General features: G+C 42.3%; 1 protein-coding gene across 9 annotated transcripts in view; it reads right to left on the bottom strand.

The window, feature by feature from the left end:
* The window catches only part of LOC103043076 (rap guanine nucleotide exchange factor 6), a 296,213-nt gene extending 273,564 nt beyond the window's left edge, over window positions 1–22,649 (bottom strand). For 3 of the 9 annotated variants that reach the window (XM_049466448.1, XM_049466444.1, XM_049466447.1), the window contains exon 1: window positions 22,099–22,647. In XM_049466448.1, coding sequence (XP_049322405.1) covers window positions 22,099–22,155 — 57 coding nt within the window. In that variant the 5' untranslated portion in view covers window positions 22,156–22,647. Of the gene's footprint in view, window positions 1–22,098 lie in introns of all 9 variants that reach the window. The other 6 variants (XM_049466445.1, XM_049466441.1, XM_049466443.1 and 3 more) reach the window with 3 other exon arrangements.
* Between the last annotated feature and the right edge of the window lie 4,011 nt (window positions 22,650–26,660).

The raw sequence follows: 26,660 nt of genomic DNA on the forward strand, positions 1-26,660 counted from the left end.
ACTCAGCCACTCCAACACTCAGCCACTCCAACACTCAGCCACTCCAACACTCAGCCACTCCAACACTCAGCCACGTCACACCAACAAAAAGCCACTCCAACACTCAGCCACATCACACCAACACTCAGCCACTCCAACACTCAGCCACTCCAACACTCAGCCACTCCAACACTCAGCCACTCCAACACTCAGCCACTCCAACACTCAGCCACTCCAACACTCAGCCACGTCACACCAACACTCAGCCACGTCACACCAACACTCAGCCACTCCAACACTCAGCCACGTCACACCAACACTCAGCCACTCCAACACTCAGCCACGCCACTCCAACACTCAGCCACTCCAACACTCAGCCACGTCACACCAACACTCAGCCACTGCAGCACTCAGCCACTGCAGCACTCAGCTACTCCAACACTCAGCCACTCCAACACTCAGCCACTCCAACACTCAGCCACTCCAACACTCAGCCACGTCACACCAACACTCAGCCACGTCACACCAACACTCAGCCACAACAACACTCAGCCACGTCACACCAACACTCAGCCACTCCAACACTCAGCCACACCACTCCAACACTCAGCCACGATACACCAACACTAAGCCACTGCAGCACTCAGCTACTCCAACACTCAGCCACTCCAACACTCAGCCACTCCAACACTCAGCCACTCCAACACTCAGCCACGTCACACCAACACTCAGCCACTCCAACACTCAGCCACGTCACATCAACATTCAGCCACTCCAACACTCAGCCACTCCAACACTCAGCCACTCCAACACTCAGCCACTCCAACACTCAGCCACGCCACTCCAACACTCAGCCACTCCACACCAACACTCAGCCACTCCACACCAACACTCAGCCACTCCAACACTCAGCCACTCCAACACTCAGCCACTCCAACACTCAGCCACGTCACACCAACAATAAGACACGCCACACCAACACTCAGCCACTCCAACACTCAGCCACGTCACACCAACACTCAGCCACTCCAACACTCAGCCACGTCATACCAACACTCAGCCACTTCACACAAACACTCAGCCACTCCAACACTCAGCCACTCCAACACTCAGCCACTCCAACACTCAGCCACCCCAACACTCAGCCACCCCAACACTCAGCCACTACAACACTCAGCCACTACAACACTCAGCCACTACAACACTCAGCCACTACAACACTCAGCCACGTCACACCAACACTCAGCCACGTCACACCAACACTCAGCCACGCCACACCAACACTCAGCCACGCCACTCCAACACTCAGCCACTCCAACACTCAGCCACGTCACACCAACAATAAGACACGCCACACCAACACTCAGCCACGCCACTCCAACACTCAGCCACACCAACACTCAGCCACGTCACACCAACACTCAGCCACTCCAACACTCAGCCACGTCATACCAACACTCAGCCACTTCACACCAACACTCAGCCACTCCAACACTCAGCCACTCCAACACTCAGCCACCCCAACACTCAGCCACCCCAACACTCAGCCACTCCAACACTCAGCCACTACAACACTCAGCCACTACAACACTCAGCCACTACAACACTCAGCCACGTCACACCAACACTCAGCCACGCCACACCAACACTCAGCCACGCCACACCAACACTCAGCCACTCCAACACTCAGCCACTCCAACACTCAGCCACGTCACACCAACACTCAGCCACTTCACACCAACACTCAGCCACTCCAACACTCAGCCACTCCAACACTCAGCCACTCCAACACTCAGCCACTCCAACACTCAGCCACTACAACACTCAGCCACTACAACACGCAGCCACTCCAACACTCAGCCACGCCACACCAACACTCAGCCACGCCACACCAACACTCAGCCACGCCACACCAACACTCAGCCACTCCAACACTCAGCCACTCCAACACTCAGCCACTCCAACACTCAGCCACGTCACACCAACACTCAGCCACTTCACACCAACACTCAGCCACTCCAACACTCAGCCACTACAACACTCAGCCACGTCACACCAACACTCAGCCACTCCAACACTCAGCCACGCCACACCAACACTCAGCCACTCCAACACTCAGCCACTCCAACACTCAGCCACTCCAACACTCAGCCACTCCAACACTCAGCCACTCCAACACTCAGCCACGTCACACCAACACTCAGCCACTTCACACCAACACTCAGCCACTCCAACACTCAGCCACCCCAACACTCAGCCACTCCAACACTCAGCCACGTCACACCAACAATAAGCCACTCCAACACTCATCCACATCACACCAACACTCAGCCACTCCAACACTCAGCCACGTCACACCAACACTCAGCCACTCCAACACTCAGCCACGTCACACCAACAATAAGACACGCCACACCAACACTCAGCCACTCCAACACTCAGCCACGTCACACCAACACTCAGCCACGTCACACCAACACTCAGCCACGTCACACCAACACTCAGCCACGTCACACCAACACTCAGCCACTCCAACACTCAGCCACGTCACACCAACACTCAGCCACGTCACACCAACACTCAGCCACGTCACACCAACACTCAGCCACTCCAACACTCAGCCACGCCACACCAACACTCAGCCACTCCAACACTCAGCCACGCCACACCAAAGCTCAGCCACTCCAACACTCAGCCACTCCAACACTCAGCCACTCCAACACTCAGCCACTCCAACACTCAGCCACGTCACACCAACACTCAGCCACTCCAACACTCAGCCACTCCAACACTCAGCCAAATCACACCAACACTCAGCCACTCCGACACTCAGCCACGTCACACCAACACTCAGCCACGTCACACCAACACTCAGCCACGTCACACCAACACTCAGCCACTCCAACACTCAGCCACTCCAACACTCAGCCACTCCAACACTCAGCCACTCCAACACTCAGCCACTCCAACACTCAGCCACGTCACACCAACAATAAGACACGCCACACCAACACTCAGCCACTCCAACACTCAGCCACATCACACCAACACTCAGCCACTCCAACACTCAGCCACGTCACACCAACACTCAGCCACGCCACACCAACACTCAGCCACGCCACACCAACACTCAGCCACTCCAACACTCAGCCACTCCAACACTCAGCCACTCCAACACTCAGCCACTCCAACACTCAGCCACGTCACACCAACACTCAGCCACTTCACACCAACACTCAGCCACTCCAACACTCAGCCACTCCAACACTCAGCCACTCCAACACTCAGCCACTCCAACACTCAGCCACTCCAACACTCAGCCACGTCACACCAACACTCAGCCACTTCACACCAACACTCAGCCACGCCACACCAACACTCAGCCACTCCAACACTCAGCCACGTCACACCAACACTCAGCCACGTCACACCAACACTCAGCCACGCCACACCAACACTCAGCCACGCCACACCAACACTCAGCCACTCCAACACTCAGCCACTCCAACACTCAGCCACTCCAACACTCAGCCACTCCAACACTCAGCCACGTCACACCAACACTCAGCCACTTCACACCAACACTCAGCCACTCCAACACTCAGCCACTCCAACACTCAGCCACTCCAACACTCAGCCACTACAACACTCAGCCACTACAACACTCAGCCACTACAACACTTAGCCACTACAACACGCAGCCACTACAACACGCAGCCACTCCAACACTCAGCCACGCCACACCAACACTCAGCCACGCCACACCAACACTCAGCCACGCCACACCAACACTCAGCCACTCCAACACTCAGCCACTCCAACACTCAGCCACTCCAACACTCAGCCACGTCACACCAACACTCAGCCACTTCACTCCAACACTCAGCCACCCCAACACTCAGCCACCCCAACACTCAGCCACTCCAACACTCAGCCACTACAACACTCAGCCACGTCACACCAACACTCAGCCACTCCAACACTCAGCCACGCCACACCAACACTCAGCCACTCCAACACTCAGCCACTCCAACACTCAGCCACTCCAACACTCAGCCACGTCACACCAACACTCAGCCACTTCACACCAACACTCAGCCACTCCAACACTCAGCCACCCCAACACTCAGCCACTCCAACACTCAGCCACGTCACACCAACAATAAGCCACTCCAACACTCATCCACATCACACCAACACTCAGCCACTCCAACACTCAGCCACTCCAACACTCAGCCACGTCACACCAACACTCAGCCACTCCAACACTCAGCCACTCCAACACTCAGCCACGTCACACCAACAATAAGACACGCCACACCAACACTCAGCCACTCCAACACTCAGCCACGTCACACCAACACTCAGCCACGTCACACCAACACTCAGCCACGTCACACCAACACTCAGCCACGTCACACCAACACTCAGCCACGTCACACCAACACTCAGCCACTCCAACACTCAGCCACGTCACACCAACACTCAGCCACGTCACACCAACACTCAGCCACTCCAACACTCAGCCACTCCAACACTCAGCCACGCCACACCAAAGCTCAGCCACTCCAACACTCAGCCACTCCAACACTCAGCCACTCCAACACTCAGCCACTCCAACACTCAGCCACTCCAACACTCAGCCACTCCAACACTCAGCCACTCCAACACTCAGCCACTCCAACACTCAGCCACGTCACACCAACAATAAGCCACTCCAACACTCAGCCACGCCACTCCAACACTCAGCCACTCCAACACTCAGCCACTCCAACACTCAGCCACTCCAACACTCAGCCACTCCAACACTCAGCCACGTCACACCAACACTCAGCCACTCCAACACTCAGCCACTCCAACACTCAGCCACGTCACACCAACACTCAGCCACGTCACACCAACACTCAGCCACTCCAACACTCAGCCACTCCAACACTCAGCCACGCCACACCAACACTCAGCCACTCCAACACTCAGCCACTCCAACACTCAGCCACTCCAACACTCAGCCACTCCAACACTCAGCCACTCCAACACTCAGCCACTCCAACACTCAGCCACGTCACACCAACACTCAGCCACTCCAACACTCAGCCACTCCAACACTCAGCCACTCCAACACTCAGCCACTCCAACACTCAGCCACTCCAACACTCAGCCACTCCAACACTCAGCCACGTCACACCAACAATAAGCCACTCCAACACTCAGCCACGCCACACCAACACTCAGCCACTCCAACACTCAGCCACTCCAACACTCAGCCACTCCAACACTCAGCCACTCCAACACTCAGCCACTCCAACACTCAGCCACTCCAACACTCAGCCACGTCACACCAACACTCAGCCACTCCAACACTCAGCCACTCCAACACTCAGCCACTCCAACACTCAGCCACTCCAACACTCAGCCACTCCAACACTCAGCCACTCCAACACTCAGCCACGTCACACCAACACTCAGCCACTCCACACCAACACTCAGCCACTCCAACACTCAGCCACTCCAACACTCAGCCACTCCAACACTCAGCCACTCCAACACTCAGCCACTCCAACACTCAGCCACGTCACACCAACACTCAGCCACTCCAACACTCAGCCACTCCAACACTCAGCCACGTCACACCAACACTCAGCCACTCCAACACTCAGCCACTCCAACACTCAGCCACGTCACACCAACACTCAGCCACTCCAACACTCAGCCACTCCAACACTCAGCCACTCCAACACTCAGCCACATCACACCAACACTCAGCCACTCCAACACTCAGCCACTCCAACACTCAGCCACTCCAACACTCAGCCACTCCAACACTCAGCCACTCCAACACTCAGCCACTCCAACACTCAGCCACGTCACTCCAACACTCAGCCACTCCAACACTCAGCCACTCCAACACTCAGCCACGTCACACCAACACTCAGCCACGCCACACCAACACTCAGCCACTCCAACACTCAGCCACTCAGCCATGTCTCACCAACACTCAGCCACTCCAACACTCAGCCACACCAACACTCAGCCACGTCACACCAACACTCAGCCACGCCACACCAACACTCAGCCACTCCAACACTCAGCCACACCAACACTCAGCCACTCAGCCATGTCTCACCAACACTCAGCCACTCCAACACTCAGCCACGTCACACCAACACTCAGCCACTCCAACACTCAGCCACGTCACACCAACACTCAGCCACTCCAACACTCAGCCATGTCTCACCAACACTCAGCCACGTCACACCAACACTCAGTCACTCCAACACTCAGCCATGTCTCACCAACACTCAGCCACGTCATACCAACACTCAGCCACTCCAACACTCAGCCATGTCACACCAACACTCAGCCACGTCACTCCAACACTCAGCCACGTCACACCAACACTCAGCCACTCCAACACTCAGCCATGTCTCACCAACACTCAGCCACGTCACACCAACACTCAGCCACTCCAACACTCAGCCATGTCACACTAACACTCAGCCACTCCAAAACTCAGCCACACCAACACTCAGCCACGTCACACCAACACTCAGAACATGTTCAAATAATGAAAAACACTTTTGAATAATACTGTATATATATATATATATATAATACTGTATATACAGTATATGTTTTACAAAGTAATTTCACAAGAAATGTATAACTAGAATTATTATTAGAAGTTTAGGGAAAATATTTTTGCCATGTTAATATTATATTATGTTAATCAAATGTTATAACCTGTTGGGTATAGTCTTTTAGTAAGTTTTCTTTGTGACCTTATCATTAGTTAAATTGTTTATGTTATGGTATAAACTTACCTGCCACTTTATTAGGTACACCTGTCCAACTGCTCATTAACACAAATGTGGCAGCAACTCAATGCAATGGGAAAGAAAGGTGATTTATGTGATTTTGAGCGTGACATGGTTGTTGGTGCCAGATGGGCTGGTCTGAGTATTTCAGAAACTGCTGATCTAATGGAATTTATCTGGACAATAATAAAATATTGCTCTCAGCGCAAATATTCAGACACTCCGGTGGGTACGTTGACTTGTAACCGATATGCCGCCAAACAAGCCTTCTAAACCACAGAAGACGACCACAAAGGTGGACTCTCCTTCTAGCCCAGCGCGACTAGCATCAGATGCGGATGCTAGTAGCAACTTAGCTAACTCTAGTCAAATCATTGCTGCTATAGAGGCGATGAAGGAGGACTTTGGGTCGAGATTTGATGCTCTTCTGGGTGCCATTCAAGAAATACGAGGTGAGCTGAAGGAATTATCAGGACGCACAACAGAAGCTGAGGAGAGAATCTGCAGCAATGAAGACGAAATCACGTCCATACAAGCTCAGTCTCAAACAATGAAAACGGCACTGGATGAGTTAACGTGGAAAGTGGATGACTTGGAAAACCGGGCTCGTCACTTGAATCTGAGACTGGTTGGCCTCCCTGAAGGGAAAGAAGGGACTGACGTGTGCTTTTCTTGAGAATATGATCCCCGAAGTGCTTGGTGAGTTCCCTAAACCATTACTTATCGAAAGGGCTCACCAAATAGGCAGTATGCAGTTGCAGGCTGTCAGTGACCGTTCCCCTGGGCGTCCGAGAGTGATTATAATGAAGGTTTTAAACTACGCTGATAAGGAACGTGTCATGAGAGCGGCAAGAGATTCGGGCGAGATAAAATACAACGAGGAGAAGATCATGTTTTTCTCTGACACCTCTACAAGCCTGCGCAAACGGAGGCAGGTCTTTAATCCGGTGAAGAAGCAACTGGCCGCCCTCCCGTACCCAACACTGCGCTTCGGTGTTATCCATCCTGCCACACTGCTAATCACCTTCCAGGGAAGACGACACAAGTTCGACAGTTCAGCAGATAAGTTCGGTCGGTGGCTGATGGACACAGAGAGAACCAACACTGAGCAAAATGACACCGGTGAAGTTGCTGGATCAAGCGGGGAGTAATTCCTTTATTTCATTTCATTTGTTTTTCCTCTGCTGATCGAGCCCAGTTAAGGTATTAACAAAATGGACGGTGAAACATTGTAAAGTAAGCATTTACAATTGTCCAACTAAATATGATAAGTTCGTTTGCACCTTTGGTGGGGTCTGTGGAGCTCAACAGGTATGCTGTTCCTCACTGTATTTAGTGTATGGGTGGACCAGTTAACCTCCATAACCTGGCTCCACTACGGAGTCATTGAGAATCTCTTATGTGGGAGGGTTGTGTGTATTTCATTTGGGGAAATACACGGGCCTATGTTCATGTTTTTTAGGTTTTTAGGCACAGTTTATTGTATGTGTGGATGTTTTTTTTTTTTTTTGTCACTTCTCCCCTTGGCTCATTAGTCACTTTAGCAATAGTCTCACTGCTTTCATATGTACAACATCTCAACATGTCTTCTAAACTACAATTTACCTCCTGGAATGTAAGGGGTTTAAATAAGCTTGTCAAGTTATAACAAGTCATGAGCAGGATTAAACATACTCAAGCTAAGATAGTATTTCTGCAGAAGACCCACTTGACCCCTGATGATGTTATTAGAGTTAGAAGACGATGGCCTGGCCGTGTCTTTTCTGCTTCATTTAGTTCACATTCACGTGGGGTAATAACCTTGATTCATAAATCTGTGCAACTTATTAATGTGGTCGAAGATAAACTTGGTAGATATATTATCGTCCAGTGTGAAATCCTATCTCAAAAATTAAACCTTGTCAACTTATATGGCCCCAATGATGATAACCCATTATTTTTCAGACATTTATTCTTAACCCTGGCTGAGCTGCCTGGTAGTTATATTAAGGGTGGGGATTTCAATTGTGCGCTCCAACCTAAAAAGGACCGCTCTACAGGGATTGATTCCTCTCATAATCATACCAGGAAGGAGTTACTCCACTTTATTAAAGAATTCAATTTGATCGATATATGGAGAAATGCCCACTCAGAGGAGTCAACATTTTCCTGCTATTCGAGTACTTGTCAAACCTTTTCTAGAATACATTTTTTCTTAGCCTCTGCCAATTTGACATCTATTATCACAGACAGCTGGTATAATAGTATAGTAATATCGGATCATGCCTCTGTTTCTTTTAATTTAAATACACCCAAAACTTTTCTTAGGCCCACTAGATGGCGCCTTCAATCATTCTGGCTTTAGGATCCAGACTTTATGCATTGTATTGGGGCACAAATTGATTGTTACTTTGAAATGAATACTCATCAAACGTCTACTGCCGTACACTGGGATGCCTTTAAAGCATTTTTGAGAGGCCAGATGATAAGCTATTTCTCAGTTGGATTAAGCTAATATATGCTGATCCACAGGCTATGGTTTTAACGAAGGGACTTACTTCCCAGCCTTTTCATCTGATACGGGGCACACGAAAAGGCTGTCCTTTATCGCCACTGCTATTTACTCTGGCTATTGAACCACTGGCCATGGCTATCCGTAAAGATCCAAAATTAGAGGGCATAAAGACTGGAGATGTAGAACATCGTATAGCACTTTACACAGATGATATTCTTTTATTTTGTTCTAATTTGAAATATACACTATATTCTAATACGCTTTATTAGAAATGATTAAGCTATTTGGGTCTTTTGCAGGTTATAAGATTAATGATACTAAATCAGCAATTATGTTCATGAATGAAAATGAGGCACAAAACCCCCCAATACATAGTCTTTTTCTGATTTCCCCAAAAGGCTTTACCTATCTGGGCATTAAGATTTCTCCATGCGTCGATAAGATTGTTCCCGACAATTATAACCCTATTGTGGAAAAGGTAACTCAGCTTGTGAATAGATGGTCAAAACTCCCTATCTCTATGATAGGAAAAGTGAATGTTCTTAAGATGTCGATACTACCTAAGTTTTTATCCCTTTTTCAATCAATCCCACTTGCACCACCGTCATCTTTTTTTCCCTCACTACGTAAGCTTTTTTCTAACTTCATATGGAACAATAGGTGCCCCAGGCTTAGGTTATCACTTCTGTATCTACCATTTGAGAGAGGCGGATTACGGCTTCCAAATCTTGAGTGGTATTACTGGGCAGCTCAAATCAGGGCAGGGATGTTTTATTTCGAAAAAAAATTCCTCAATCTTGGATTTCAATTGAATCACATCAAATCAATATCTCCCCAAACTTATATCTGTACTCGGCCAGTAAGAATATTCTAATTATCAAGACAAAAAATCCTTATCTTAAAAATATAATTTCATATAATTTCGTGCAGTTTGTGCACATTTAGCTGAGCCTCCACAAACACTATCACAATTTCCCTCCAGGAAATTTAAATTCTGGGCATCTTAAGGTATAGCTGCGGTAGCTGACCTATACGATGATAGATCTGTCTTCATGTCATTTGAAGGACTTCAATCTAAATACACAATCCCTTTCAAACACTTCTTTAAATATTTACAATTGAGAAGCTTTATTCTAAGTTGTCAAGGCTATAGCTTACAACACATGTGTCAAACACAAGGCCCGCGGGCCAAATGTGGCCCGCCACGTCTTTTTATGTGGCCCGCGAGAGCTTGTAAGATCTTAGTGTCTATAATAAATAAGTCAGAAGCGTTCTTTGACCAAAAAATACATTTCCCACAATGCTTGTCGATTGTATTACCCGCAAAGTTACGGCTTACTGCCACTACACGGCAGTGTAGTCATTGATGTGGAAACCCTGCCGGAGGGAAGGTGTAACTTCGCGGGTGGAATTGAGACATATAAATGTTTATCCCATAATGTCCAGAAAAAGAGAAGTTGATGCAGACGGACGGCTGTGCTTCAAGGCGAAAGACCGGTATGCCTTTTGTGTTACTGACCAAAATAAACGCTTTTTAGGAGAGATATAAGTTCTGTGTAAATATTTATAAGACAATAGCTGACAAAATCTGTTTTAATGACGTTAATAAACATCACTGTGACGGCGCTAGTCGCAGTTTCACCGCAGCAAAGTACGAGGACGTGAATCACTTATCTAACCAGCCTTTACTGATTTCTGCCCTCAATAACCCTTTCAATAACCTCCAATAGCCTTTAATAGTCTTCAGTAGCCTTCAACAGTCTAACCTTGCAGCCGTGGTGTGTCCACTAAACTCCTGAGGTTAGCAGCGCGATAACTGACCTGTTTATAATGTAATCCCAGCAGTGACTCATGCTCTAAACGGCTGCTGTTAGCTGATTGGGCTGAAAGATGAACTGTAGAGAGCTGTATTATTCGGTTACAAAAATCTTTATTTCATACACAGAAGAACTTAAAAATTGTAAAAACGCTCCAGACTGGCTGAGCTGAGCCCTGTAGCCCGTGGCTGGGCTGTAGCTCTGACTCAGTAAAGACTGCGGACTTGTGGTGCTGCTGCTGCAGCTCCCACTAGTGGTTGGATGAGGAACTGCTAAATCTGAGGAAATGCTATGTTCTTAACAGCTCACAATTTTTGATTTTATATTTATTAAGCCTTATTTCAGTTAATAATTTCAAAGTTAATATAACTTGATGTAATTTCTATTCACTTGAATAGTTTGGTTCTTGATTGATGGAGTTTTTGGATTTCATGACATGACAAATTAAAAGGATTTATGTTAATAGAGCAACAAGCAAACATTTTTTCCATGCAACTGTAATATTTGATTGAATAAATAATATATTGAGAGTTATTTAACATTAAGGAGTAATTACATTCATTTACATATATTACATTTGGTTACATTTTATTACATTTATAAGTTACATCTGGCCCTCGGAGGACAGCCAATATGCCAATGTGGCCCTCGGCCAAAATGAGTTTGACACCCCTGGCTTACAACTTCCCCCTCTTTTTTCTTTAGAAGAAAACATTCTTAGTTTCTTACATTCCAAAGGACAGGTCTCTATATTGTACAACCTCCTTGTTAGTAAATCCTTAGAATCTTCACATAAGATCCTTCAAGCTTGGAAAACAGATTTACAGTAGGATATTACAGAGGAAGAGTGGTCTGAAGCATATACCATAGCTCAATCACAAACCATAAATATAAATTCAAAATTACAACAATATAAATGGTTGAATAGATTATACATAACTCCAGCCAAGCTACAGCGATTTAATCCCAATATTCCTGACACCTGTTTTAAATGTAAACAAGACAAAGGGTCTTTGTTTCACTGTATGTGGGAGTGTCCACATTCCTTATCATTCTGGGAGAAAGTGCTAAAGGTAGCTAGTCAGATCATCGAGGAAAAGGTGCCTCTTAAACCAAAATTATGCCTGCTGCACATCTATCCAGAAGATTTTACCCCCTCTAATAAGGTACAACATTTGCTGAACATCTGTTTTTTTGAGGCTAAGCGGTGTTTGGCCAAGGAATGGAAAACTGAAGTGCCCTGTGTTTTGGCGCAGTGATTGAAGGGAATGTGCTTCTATTTTGCTTTGGAGAGAATCAGTTATGCCACAAAAGGCAAGCTAGATCAGTTTCAGAGGATTTGGTACCTATTTCGTGACTTTCTTGAAAATAACAATATTAAAGTAAAAGGCTGGAATACTGTTGGAATTTGAAATGAGTCACCCCCCCCCCCCCCCCCACCCCTCCTATTTTATTTATTTTACTCTACTCGAAATTATTATTGTTATAATTCTCATGTATGTATGTAATTTTTTTTCTTTTTTTTTTCTTTTACCCTTCAAAGAGCCTAACAAAGCATAACAAAGTGTAAGGTGTCTTGGAACATACATCCGGGTTGGCTTTGGATTACACAACAAGAACTTTTTGTCATTATGAGACTTCATACCTTTAGATTAGGTGGACACTTTCATGTGGATTCAGGGGATACTTTTTATATTATGTTTTTTTTTTATCATTTTAGTTTGTGCCTTGGGTTTGGGGTTGCAGTGTGTTTGTATAAAGAAGAAAACCTTAATAAAGAAATGTTTGAAAAAAAAAATGTAGTACAGTGGGAATCAGTACACACTGCCTAATGGAAATCAGTGCATGCTGAAAGCCCCCTACTGGTCTAGACCATGTGCACATGCCCAGTAGGCCTGGTCGGTAATTAGTTTCTGCAACATGCAGAAGCAAGGGCGTAGGAGTGGGTTTGATATTGGGGGGGGGGGACACATTTGCTAATATGAACCAAAGCCCGCCCTTAATCCTTTTTTTCTGTATTCTGTTTATTATTAGTTACATCCAAGTAAAGGTGATTTTACAACCTAAACATATTACTCCACATTACACTTACTGTTGCTAGAAAAAAAATATTCGTGAAAGGCCTGAATTATATACATATGACAAAAACTGATCAGTTATCATTTTTGATTTGATTATTATTATTATTAATTATGTATTGTGTGTTGTATATTTACATTTTCTCCAAACTGACTAGCATTGTGTCCCGCACTTTTAATTGTTTCTACTGAGAGCACTTCTTAAGATGGTGTCCTTTTATGAAAAAAAAATGTAACTTTACGTTTCATAGGGATTTTTGTCAGAAGTTAATATAAACGTTAGACGTCAGGACATGTGTTCTTACTGTAAACTACAAATGAACAGAAGTCAGATTAGATCAGTGTTTCTTAACCCTGTTCTTACCTATTCTATTGCATACTGCCACTGTTCTGCATATTGTAGAGCTTTCTCTGCTTTAAATGCACTTAATAAAGTAAGTGATGGTATGATGTGTCTAATAAACTGCTGGACATACACAATGATTGATTAATGATCCATAGGGGGCTAAGAGATTTTAACAGGTAAACTCAGTAAAGGACTGTTTACAAGCTAATCAGTTGGATCTGATGGAAAACACAATTTTAAGGGCAGTGATCAGGGTTAAGAAACTGATTTAAACTACCAACATTACCCAGTGTTGTACTAAATTCTGTCTATCCCCTACATCCAGCTTCTAGCTGACTGAGTTTTCTAAACGAATGAAAATTAAATAGTTATTAGCTAGTCAGGTACAGGGTAAGCTGAACATTATATAGTTTTGTTTTTCTTAAACTAAGCTAATTCCAAAGCTAATTCAAAAGTTAAGCTAACTTAATAATGACTGTCACGGGCTGTATTTTTTTAAAGCGAAGAGTTGGTATGTTTTGATTAGTGCATTTTTAACCAGCTATCAGAAACATAGCAGTTTACATGGTTTACATGGTTAGCCTACCGTTACCTTTCTTTTAGAAAAATTGCTGTATATCCATATCTGGTTTAAAAACATCTGCTGCATCCCGATCGCGCTGCTTAATCTCACAGCGGGGGAGGGGCTTCCCCCCACAAGCACACTCCCCTGCGCACGCCGCAAAACCAGCAAGCTGATTGGCTGTTTCTACTGAGAGGTGGAACTTAATTCCTGAACCGGCTCCGTGATTGGCGTTAAGAGATTTCCCATTTACTCAGCGGTCACCTGTCTCCTCATTAATAGTTCAGCTGATCTGAGCGAAGCCATTTTATTTTTGGGGGGGACAAATCCACCTTTTCCTAATATCCCCCTGGTTCCTACGCCAATGTGCGAAGAAACTGCAAATCGAGGAATGTCTGCAAGACCTTCCATGTTCCTTTCACACCGGAGGGAAAGCTAATGAGATTTACGAAGATGAATTTCAGTAAAACACTGAGCGTGACTGGCACAAACTTCCCAGAAAGGCAACCTACAATCAGGCTGAATGCTTAGTCATACACTTTTCGAAGAGTTTACACAGCTGAAGAAGCTTCAGCCAGTAAAGATAGAGTAAAAAAGGAGAGAGATAGATTACTCCTGCCAGATCACAGGGAAAGAAGACTGTCCACTCTACAAATATGCTAAAGGACTGATGCATCTACAGTTCTGGATAACCACTGTATGCAATGCCCCTCAAAACTCCAGGCCTAGTAATCCCAGTTAGGACTGCACTTCAGCACAACATGCAATTCTCACACCACAGGACATGCAATAGGTAAATTCATATAAGGCAAATTAATTCACACACATCATGCAACAAATTGTTTGATACCAAAAGAACTTTTAAATTTTATTTTTCCTCATTGGCTAGATGCCACACGAAAGCTGTATACATATATATATATATATATATATATATATATATATATATATATATATATATATATATATATATATGTGTGTGTGTGTGTGCATGAAGTAAAACTCTGTGAAACATGTCTGCCATATGGCCAGGCTGCTCTCAAAACTGTAAGTGGACAATTTTTATCCATCCGTGTTTGCATACTTGCATTAAAACAGTAAAATGTTTTCCTCAATTTAATTATTAGGGGTCCGAGCACAAAGTGCTGGAACCCTATTGTATTTGTTCTGTTTTATTATTATTATTATTATTATTATTATTATTATTAACCTATTGTTTTTGCTCAGATTTTTCTTATTATTAGGTGACCAAGCAACGTAGTTTTTGACGTGCAAAATTGCACACTCAAGTAATGCACTCAAGCAATTGGCCTGATGGTGGCACTATAGAGCACCAATAAGTGTTTTGGCCTATATCTCGTGATAGAGTAAAAATTATTTCACTTCTTGTTCCGGCAAGTCATGTGCATTATTGACTCATTGGGTGTTTTTCACTCCGCCCACACTCAACACTGCCCTCTTTGGGAAAATACATTTTAAACTAGTCCTAGGTTTTTGCCAATAACCCAACAATATAGGTATCAAAATGTTTTTTATAAAAAAATTGGAATATTTGACAACAATGTGGCCAAAAATGTACTCCTGGAGTAGAGCTTAGTTCAGAATGGTATGTATACAATGACATTGTTTAATTGCCTGTAAAATTCGATGAGAATTGGCCACATGGTGGCACTATTTCTAAAAAACTGAGAATAAGTCTTTCTCCCTTTACTTTGTGCAAAAAAAAGTGCACAGTTATTGTGATTTTTATAGAAGTTTGAAAATTTCACATTTCGAACTAGTCTGAGAGTTTCTCTTTAGATTTTCCCCATACAGGTCTCAAAACAATCTATGAAATCTCAAAGTAAATAATTATATAAGAAACATTGAGATTTGTATGTCTTTTGGCTACAGTACATGAATCAATCTGTGCATGCTGGGTTACATTTAAAATTGATTCTAAAAATGAATTGAACAGATTGTAAAAATGTATTACAGATTGTAAAAATGTGACCAAAATTAAAACTTACTTTCACAAGATCACCATAAAACAAACTATTAAAGATTTGTTTTATAAAAATGCATAAGCATGACAATAAATTCAAAATTGTAAATAGTTGAAAAATGTTGCTTGATTTCCTATTGCTCCAATATGACAAGGGTGTTGAGATTCTCCGTATTTCTACAGGTCTCTCGTGGCATAACGTGAAAGCATCTGCCTTCCTGGTCTGAAGGTTTGGGGATCGAAACCGTATTGGACCGCAGCGACAGAGTAACGCAATCACATATGCAATGAGAACCTTTTACACAGCCAGTCTTGCAAGATCGTGCTTGTCTTCAAGCAGCGATTTTATTGCTTGCCTGTTTCTAAAAATCATTAAAAAATGTGAATTTATGTAAAGTTTTGTGTTACACCCTTTGTGATCCAACCCTTTAAAGTGGTATGTTGGACACCATGTAACGTGTGCTTATAGAGTGCCACAGTGAGGTAGTTGTTGGGCTTGTAACTTGGCCTGAGTTCGAATCCTGTCAGGTGTGTTTGGTGAACATTAGTGTTTTCAATGCAATTAGAAATGATTCTTGTTTGTTCCTAATAATAATTAAAAAACAGTTGAAATTGTTTAAAAAACACTAAGCTTCACCCTTTGTGATCCGAACCTTTAAAGTACTATGTTGGATATCTGGAAATTACTGTTTGTAGGGTGGCGCAGTGAGGTAGTGATTGGACTTGCAACATGACAACCTGGGTTTGAATCCTGTCGTATGTTTGGTGATTTTCAGTGTTTTCAATACAATTCAAAGTAATTCTTGTTTGTTCCTAAGAGTAATGCCAACATGTAAAGTGATAAAAAAAATTGCTTAACCCTTTCAGAGACCTGGAAATCGCCGTTTGTAGGGTGGCGCAAGTGGGTTAGCAATTGGACTTGCAACCTGACGACCTGGGTTCGAATCCTTTCTGGTGTGTTTGATGAGTTTTAGAGTTTTCATTATATTCACAATAATGTCAGTGAAGAGTTTATTTCACAATAGTATGACATGCCCTTTTGGGTTATTGTCTTGCTTGGTCACTGCTGATCGCTGCTTGCAGCTATATTTATTATTATTCTTATTCTTTTTCTGCCATAAAACTGATCACACAGCCTAAACCATAAGCCCTAGAGGCAGGAAACCTGGTCATCTGCCTCCCGCTACTCAGGCGCTCGAAATGAGCTCGATCGGCCTCAAGGGGGCGCTATAGTACACGTTGTTGTCAAAAAAATCTCGTAAACATAACTTTTTAAACCCTTTTTTTTTGTTCCTTGGGTCATGACAAATCAAAAAGGTCAATAGAACCACTAAGCTCCGCCTACTTCGATTTTGTCAATAGAACCACTAGGCTCCGCCTACTTCAATTTTGTGCTAATTAGCATAATGTTCAAAACACTCTTTTGAGAACTTGTCTCAGAGCTTTAGGTTAAAAATTCTAAAAATTATGCAAGAAATTCAAGAGAGGCTCATTGTCAATAATTATATTTAAAATTTTGAGATTTGCATGCCAACTAGCTATAAAATGCAAATGAAAACATACCGATAAAAAAATATATTTACAATAAAACAATAACAATTGAATTTAAAAATCTATACCTCAAGATGACATACTCAAAAAAATCTGAAACTTCACAGATGTGTTAAGAAGTAGACTCTGAGGTTGCCTGTAAAGTTTCGTTTGAGTAGTCTAATAGGGGGCGGTATAATTACGATGTAAACTTTCCTGTAGATTTCTCTGCAACCGTACATGCTATCAAGCTCGAATTTAGTATGCAGAGTCTCATATGCAACCTACAAGTGATAATAAATGAGCATCCTGATAAATTGGGCCTCCTGATAAATTATAGCCTATTATGACAGGCTATAACAGGCTAAACATTCACCAATCATTATGATATGTATACACCAGAGGTATCTAGGGACCTTCTATTATCCTGTAAAGTTTTAAAAGGATTGGCCTCTAGGGGGCACTATAACAGAAAATCAAGAATATCTTACTGTACATGTCAACCGGACATGTAAATCTTTTGCAATTGTATGAAAAATGCATACTCTTTCTTCAGTGGCCTGTTGTTTAAAAATCAGAGTTTGCGAACTTCTCCTAGGAATTTTTAAAAATGGTCTTATTGTAATCGGAAGACCGTGTAGGTAAATAATTATATTTACAAAGTTGACTTTTAAAAAATTTGTGGCATCAGTACATTGGTCAGTTCAGCCCATGGTGGGTTTTTATGAATTACATGGCTAAATGTCAGGAACCCTTTGACCTATCAACCCACAAATGTAGACACATATATATAGTGAGAATATGATCTTGATTACCAATTTTGAGCCAAATTGGATTTTTTTTTCATCTACAAAGGCCAAATAGCAACAGTGATATTACAGGCCTGAAGCGTTTATTATCGCGTTTTTCAAACCTAAATGGACACAAGACAAGAACCTTTGCTACTGTCAATACACAAACTTACAGACATATATATACAGACAATATAATCTTGATTACCAATTTTGCGCCAAATCTGACATTTTTCCCTCTACAATGGCCAAATAGCAACAGTGATTTTACAGGCCCCAAGACTAAATTATCGCCATCAAATCTAAATGGACACAACACAAGAAGCTTTTGACCTATTAACCCACAAATTTACAGACATATATATAGTGATAATATCTTTGGTGTCAAACAGCACAGCAGAACATAAGCCTTAATAACTATTTTAAAAATCTTGAAATTTGTAAACAATACGACCTTGGCCTTTGTGCCCTCTGCTGCTCAGAACCCGTAAACCCCATTTGTTTTTAGTCAGAGTTCATCCAGTGCTGCTGGGTCTCAACCACACTCATCACAAGTGTAGGTAGCCATCGACAGTCATCGACATGTTGGCACTAGGGGTGGGCGATATGGCCCTAAAATAATATCACGATATTTCTTGGTATTTTCGTGATAAGGATACTCTTGGTGATATGACAAAACACTGAATTAAAAAAATATATTTTAAAATACAATACTGCAACAAAATAAAAAAAATCTATATATTATTACATACGATATGATATTGCACTCCCCGAACTGAGATACTAAATAATACAAGAATTTTACCCGATTTGTAACAGAAGTTAATTATTTAGAATGTCATAATACTAGTAATGTATCTCCATAAATGCAGGATTAAGGTAAAATAAATTATACTGGCAGATAAAATATGTCTCTAGTAGATATATAATGGGAAATGGGGTGGGTGATATGGCATGGTATTTTAGGGCATAATATCGTTTACGATATGTAAATATTTTGACATAAGTATCGTGTATGATACGATATGGCACACCCCTAGTTGGCACTTGGCTGCATGGCTTACCCATGGATCTCTGTTGGCAGAGAAGGCATCACTACTAACACCTCGCTATCACACTGAAGCGGCAGCACAGAGCAGTAGAAGGCAATTTGAACCCTGCTCAGACTTGGGACCTCATCAATCTCCTGGAACCTGGGCATTGCTCCCACAGACATGGAGTTTTCATGTCTGTATCCATTTGAACAAGTTAACCATGGTCTATTACATAAATCCCCAGGGTGTAACCCCGGTTCCTGACGGCCCTAAAGCTGTGACTCATCTACCAGGAGCTCTCAGCACAATCTCAGACTCCTTGTCGTAGATCTGTTTTCCAATAGAAATCACACATGAACCACGTTTTTCCTCACAGTAGAAAAAGAGGTGACTAGCCCTAGGATCTAGTGTATATTGTTTTCTTTTGCCACTGTTTCTGAATGTTCTTCTGCACATTCACATTTACAATAACAGCATGCTATTTATAGATTTATGGTGGACCACCAGAACATGGTGTCCAATTACACTCAGGGGCGTCGCCTGGCCTGGGCTTCTGGGCCTTTAGCCACGAATAAATTTCCCGTAGCCCCAAATTGTTTCGCTCAGTTCAGCTGTATTATTAATAAGGAGACAGAACACTGAGCGCTGTGTGAATGGAAAATCTCTTAACGCTAATCACGGAGCCAGTTCAAGAAAAAAGTTCCGCCTTTCAGGAGAAACAGCCAATCAGCTTGCTGTTTTTGCTGAGTGCGGTGGGCTAGTAGGGAAGCAACACGGGTTGCAGCGCTGATGTTAAAACATATTTGGATATACGGTGATTTTTATAAAAGAAAGGTAACGGAGCTAACCATGTAAACTGTGATGAGTTTCTGATAGCTGGTTAAAAAGACTTGTCTCTGAATTAAAACACACAGATGAAACCCACTGTGTGCTTAATAATTACATCCAGAAACAGACAGTTAGCTTAACTTTAGCTAGCTTAGACAGATATTCAATGTTTGAGACAAAAAACTCATATATGTTTAACTTGCCCTAATCAGCCAATAACTATTTCATTTTCAAATTGTTTTTATTAATGTAGGATTGCAAGACTTACTGTCAGCTATAATTAGCAAAAATTAATTTAGCTAACCAGTTAGCTAGAAGCTGGATGTTGTGGATAGCCAGAACGTAGTACTATACTTAGTTTAAATGAGTTTCTCAACCCTGGTCTCTGCCCTAAAATTGTATGTTTTATATGTTAGCTCGCTATCCTTTTGTTATTTTGGTGTGGTTACAGCCAACAGCAACCATTGGAAGTTCCAGCAATAAAAAGGCAACTGTAAACGTCTTTCTCATCCATGCTTTTAACGCATCCAGCCTACAGAATGATGCCAATAAGCGCTGTAAATAATGGGTTTAAGCAGCTAGTTAGGGTATGTCTGGTGACAGCACTAAGAGACAGTACTGCACTAATAGGGATTTATTGTGCCTTTCTTTCTTTTGTTTTGGAGCATAAGCTAAGCACAATTGAGTGAATTTTATGGGGTTCTTTTTGTTTACATTGGAAAGCTGCTTAAGGATGTTGTTTAAAAATAAATTTACTTTATTTTGTATGAGAGATTTTATTGATTTGGAACTGAGTTTATTTCTCTGTTTACTTTGTTATTCTTTAACATTTGATCTTTGAATATACATGATTTGAGTGTTTTATTTTTATTTATACAGTTATATAATGTTTTAATGTTCATTTGTTGACTTCTGAATTTTAATAAAAAAAATTATCATTTTGATAAAAAACATTTAAGTGTGATAGTGATTTGATTGATATCATGATACATATTGATATCAACTGATATTGAAATGTGTAACACGAAGTAACATGCATAACAGAGTAAAATGCGTAACAGAGTAATGTGTAACACAAAAAACTTACCACGGACATTGTGTAACAGCTAGTAACATAATAATACGGAGTAACATGGTGTAACCTGGAGTAACAGTGAGTAGCATGCTGTAAAGCGGAGTAACATGGTGTAACACGTAGTAATATGTAACACGAAAGTAACATGCGTAACATAGAGTAATGTGGTGTAACACGGAGTAACATGTAACATGAAGTTAACAGGAGTAAGATGTTTAACATGGAGTAACACAGAGTAACAGACTTAACAATAATAACGTGTAACACGGAGTAACGTAACACGAAGTAACATTTAACACGGAGTAACATGCATAACACGGAGTAATATGCTCAAAATAACGTTACACGGAGTAATAACGTGTGATACATGTAGCACGGAGTAACTTGGTGTAACATGGAGTGACGTGGTGTAACCCGTAGTAACATACGAGTGTGAAAAAATATTCAATCAAAAATAGAGGGTTTATATTTAGCGCGGCTTAACCACAGCTTTTAAACCGGTTCGTTGGAGAGTACAGTGTGAACTATTGGATCAACATCTGTTTGTATTTGTAGGCGCGCGATGGGGGGGGGGGGGGGTAAATCTCAGTTTCGCTGTTCTCTAAAGTTTTTAGTTATTTAACTGTTAGTAGAATATACAGAAGGTTTACTCGCTGTTTAGAAGCTATGGTAGCTGCTGACTCCTTTAGCGAGGTGTGCTAGCTGCTGTTTACCCAGGTAAGTTAAAGGTTAGCTGGTTTATAAGGCTGGTAATCGGTAGTTTACCTCAGCGCTGCGCCGGGAGGGAGGCTTCCTCAGAGCTTGCTTGAACAATAAATCCATCGAACAATATTCCTATAACTGTAGAACTTCAACAGAAAGACAGAAAAACGGATACAATTCTTCTCCTGTAGTTTTCCACCAGCGCTTTTTCCGTGCCGCCTGCATTCAAACACGGGTTTAAGTACACTTTACGGAGCTGGCGGCGGTGTTAGCCTGCTAGCTCGGAAATGCTGAAACTCCACTCCGGGATTTCGTTCAGACCGCCTGGGCGGCTCCGCTGTAGCCGGACTGCAGTGCAGTCTCTCGGTCAGTCGGACAAAAATCCTGGAGTTGAGTTTTAGTTTCTGGCTCTGAATTTGCCACCTCTGCTCACTGATTACATAAACTCGCACTCAGAAGTCAGTTAAAGGAATTTATTCGACGGCCAGACGATTTTATCTCTGCCCTCCTGTAAACGACAGGTTAAGCGGGTTTAAATCCAGTCTAGGGATGTGTGTGTAACTTTTTAACTGGGTTAGCTCAGTGTGCCAGTCAGGAGCTGAACTGCTGGAGCTGCTGAGGTGATTATACCCAGCACTACAAAAACTCCTGGCCAGTCTAATCAATACAATACACTTACATATTAATATTTACATATACCACACAAATGCGCTATATTTGCCGTATATTTACAGGTACACTGGGCATAATATTGGTTTGTGTAGAAACTTGGTCTTCTGAGTATGTGAGCCAGGGAACACTCTATACTAGTATTAAAGATGAACTACAGGTTACTCGTTTAATCCGCAGTTCTCGACTGCCGTCTTTAATAACTACGGAGCCCGGGAGGGGCCGTGGATAAAAAAAATAATTAAATCGAGTGAACGATGTAGCAGTTCGTGCTCACGTTTTCTTTAATTCGAGTGAACGATTTGCAATTCGTGCTCACGATTTCTTTAATTCGTGCTCACGATTTCTGTAATTCGTGCGCACGATTTCTGTAATTCGAGTGAACGATTTCTGTAATTCGTGCTCACGTTTTTATGCGCAATAAGACAAGAAGCTCGGAGGGAAAGGAGCATTTTCTCTCTTGATCTGTTACAGGGGTGCAGTAATGATAATCAGTTATCTACCTTTATAACCTGCTGTTATTAATGCACTAGTGTTACAGTTAGATGTACAGTACAGTGAGCAGATTTTGCCTGGTGGTGGAATCTCTACAGCGCGTGGGGGAGAGCCGTCCGCGGCATCGGTTCCCCCGCCGCCAGACACCTGCCGCGCGCGCAGGTCTTCACGGAGCTTATTTACCAACAATGTAGACAAATACAGTCAATTCCAGTCATGAATAAAGGAAACAAACATTTTACTGATGCAGGACAACTGTGTGTTATTAAAACCAGATCAAAACAAAGTTATAATGCAATGTGCAAATGTGTTTATTAATTTCTAAATAACATTCAGCCAGCCTCCAAGGAAATGCACACCTTCTTAAATCTGGTTACATCATTATTACTTTTATGATAGATTTAATCTATATTTTAATAATTTGTATAATAAATAAACACATAATTCAGAAAATATACATTTAAGAAGTTTATAATTATTATATTTTTTTTATTTGAAGCTTGTGGCATGTTTCTGGGCAGGACACTGTGATTTGAGAATAAGCAGATATTCAGGACATTTCATCAGATATAGAAACTTAATTATTTTAGGAAACATATTGGAATAAATTATCAAATTGATCCAAATTATTATATGAAATGCCTATTTACTAAATATCTTAATACATTGTATTAATAGTATTTTAGACCAGCTATTTTGATTTTATATAGTGTTACATATTTAAAGCAGCTCTTATATGAGCCATTCATAGACAACTGTCACACCTTGCATTAATTTTGTATTATCTTTATTAACTTTTACAGTGTACATTTGGACCTAAGTCTTATAGCTGTATATTTATATAATTATACTTCTTTACGTTATACTATTGTTGAAAATAAGAAATTATAAACAGTTCCACATTGCATTATAACTTTGTTTTGATCTGGTTTTAATAACACACAGTTATCCTGCATTAGTAATGTTTGTTTCCTTTAATCATGACTGGAATTGACTGTATTTGTCTACATTGTTGGTAAATAAGCTCCGTGAAGACCTGCGCGCGCGGCAGGTGTCTGGCGGCGGGGGAACCGATGCCGCGGACGGCTCTCCCCCACGCGCTGTAGAGATTCCACCACCAGGCAAAATCTGCTCACTGTACTGTACATCTAACTGTAACACTAGTGCATTAATAACAGCAGGTTATAAAGGTAGATAACTGATTATCATTACTGCACCCCTGTAACAGATCAAGAGAGAAAATGCTCCTTTCCCTCCGAGCTTCTTGTCTTATTGCGCATAAAAACGTGAGCACGAATTACAGAAATCGTTCACTCGAATTACAGAAATCGTGCGCACGAATTACAGAAATCGTGAGCACGAATTAAAGAAATCGTGAGCACGAATTGCAAATCGTTCACTCGAATTAAAGAAAACGTGAGCACGAACTGCTACATCGTTCACTCGATTTAATTGTTTTTTTTATCCACGGCCCCTCCCGGGCTCCGTAAATAACACTCCACTGGGCACCATGAACACAGACTGCTGGCAAGCTCCGCCTTCAAGTGAGTGACATACACAGTGATGACAAATCAAAATAATCATTTAACCAAATTATCTACATCCCTTCCTTTTAGCATGCACCTCCAAATAGAACAAAGTGGCACAGTGTAGATCTTAACAATACAGAATACAGGCCCGTAGCCAGGGGGGTTCGAAGAAAATTTGTTAATGTTTCTCTTTACACATTTTGTTCAGACTGTTTTACACCAATCCAGTAGGTGGCGGTAATTCCCCCATTTCTGTTCTTAGTTTGTGGAAAGAATAAGAATCAGGGGAAAGTTACTTGAGAAAATGGGTAAAAAAGAAGACAAGGAGCGAAAACGGAAGAAATCGGCGGTAACATTGTCCCAAAACATTGGTGACTTGTTCAAAAAAAGGCCCAAAATTGGTAAGTTACTGAGTGCAGGGCTTCTATATCTTTACAACTCCCCTGCGTTAAAAGTGCCGGGCTCGGCTTAGCCCAATAGTATATTCTACATGTAACACCGGATTATATAAATCTGGATTTTAGTTGATTTTTAAGAAATGTAGGTTAAGTGACAATAACATTCAGTCACTCACTTTGCAATGCTGACGATCAAGCTAGGGTGTATTTTAATCTCAACATGCCTGTTGCTCCTAAGGCCATATATAAAATACAGTATAGAGGTGTAAAAAGGGGGTTAACCTCTTAACACGCCTTGAAAAATATCATATTTAATATCTGGCTGTGTTTATGAATACTTATAGGTTCAAAATAGACACCCAATATACCATTTTAAAGCTTTTCAGTTATCTAGCCTATTTAGCCGTATCTCCTTTCAGAAAATAAACATTTAGGGCGAAATATGCCTAGTTTATTAAAGTTATGAAATATTATTTTCATATTTGCGTTTTTCGTACGTCCATATTTGATCGAATGCGGACATGTTATACACCATTCGAACCGTCTGCCTCTCCGGATTTTTACAGAGTACACAAACAACATTGAACTCAACAGTTAGCCGAGTATAGATTATTAAAATACTAAAATCTGAATATAAAAAACTATATTTTAAAATGGTAAGTATCTTTTCCACACAGCCTGCAATGTCATGAACAACCTCTGAAATATTAGTGCCAGATTCATGCAAATGCAGTTTTTCTACATTGCCACTAAAAATGCACACAAAGTTTGATGTCGGTTGGGTCCCAAAATGTCTGATTTCCCGTAAAATGACCCTAAAGGAGAGGAAAAACAGACAGACAATGAAGGAACGCAACAGAGACAGACAACAAGAGAGAGATAGAGGAGGGAGAGCAACAACAGACCTAGGCAACAGAGAGAGACAACGAAGTCCCAGCACAGTTGTAGGAAGATTTGAATAAGACAGAACACTTCAATTTATATTATTATTAATTCATGTTTAAGTTTTAATGACCATACCGATAGTGTACCTCATGAAGTAATTCTTATCTATTTATGTCAATAGTAGAGAGATAGACAATAAAGGACAGCAACATCAGAGACAGACAATGGAGGGCAGCAACAGAGACAATGGAACAAAGCAACAGACAACTGAGGTGAGCAACAGAGACAGACAATGAAGTCACATCACAGATGTAGGAAGTTTGAGTTACATTTATATCAAATTTATGTTAACAGTGGGGAGCAACAGACGAACAAATAAGGACAGCAACAACAGATTCACAACAAACTTATAATGAATAAAATATGTCTAAATTAAAAGGTTTGAAGTGTGCTCGTGTATTTAGGGGGCATTGGAGTAGAGAGCCAAATGAAGTCCACTTTTGGGGGAAAAAGATCCCCACCATCACAATGCTGGCTACGGGCCTGCAGAACATTTGTGTCTTACTTTGCTGTACTATGATTTTCAGTACAAAACTTAGTTAAGATATTCCAACACAAACTACATTATACAGAAAAGTTTTCTCTTCTT

Source organism: Astyanax mexicanus, chromosome 17 (assembly GCF_023375975.1).
Source record: "Astyanax mexicanus isolate ESR-SI-001 chromosome 17, AstMex3_surface, whole genome shotgun sequence".
NCBI classification, from domain to species: Eukaryota; Metazoa; Chordata; class Actinopteri; order Characiformes; family Acestrorhamphidae; genus Astyanax; species Astyanax mexicanus.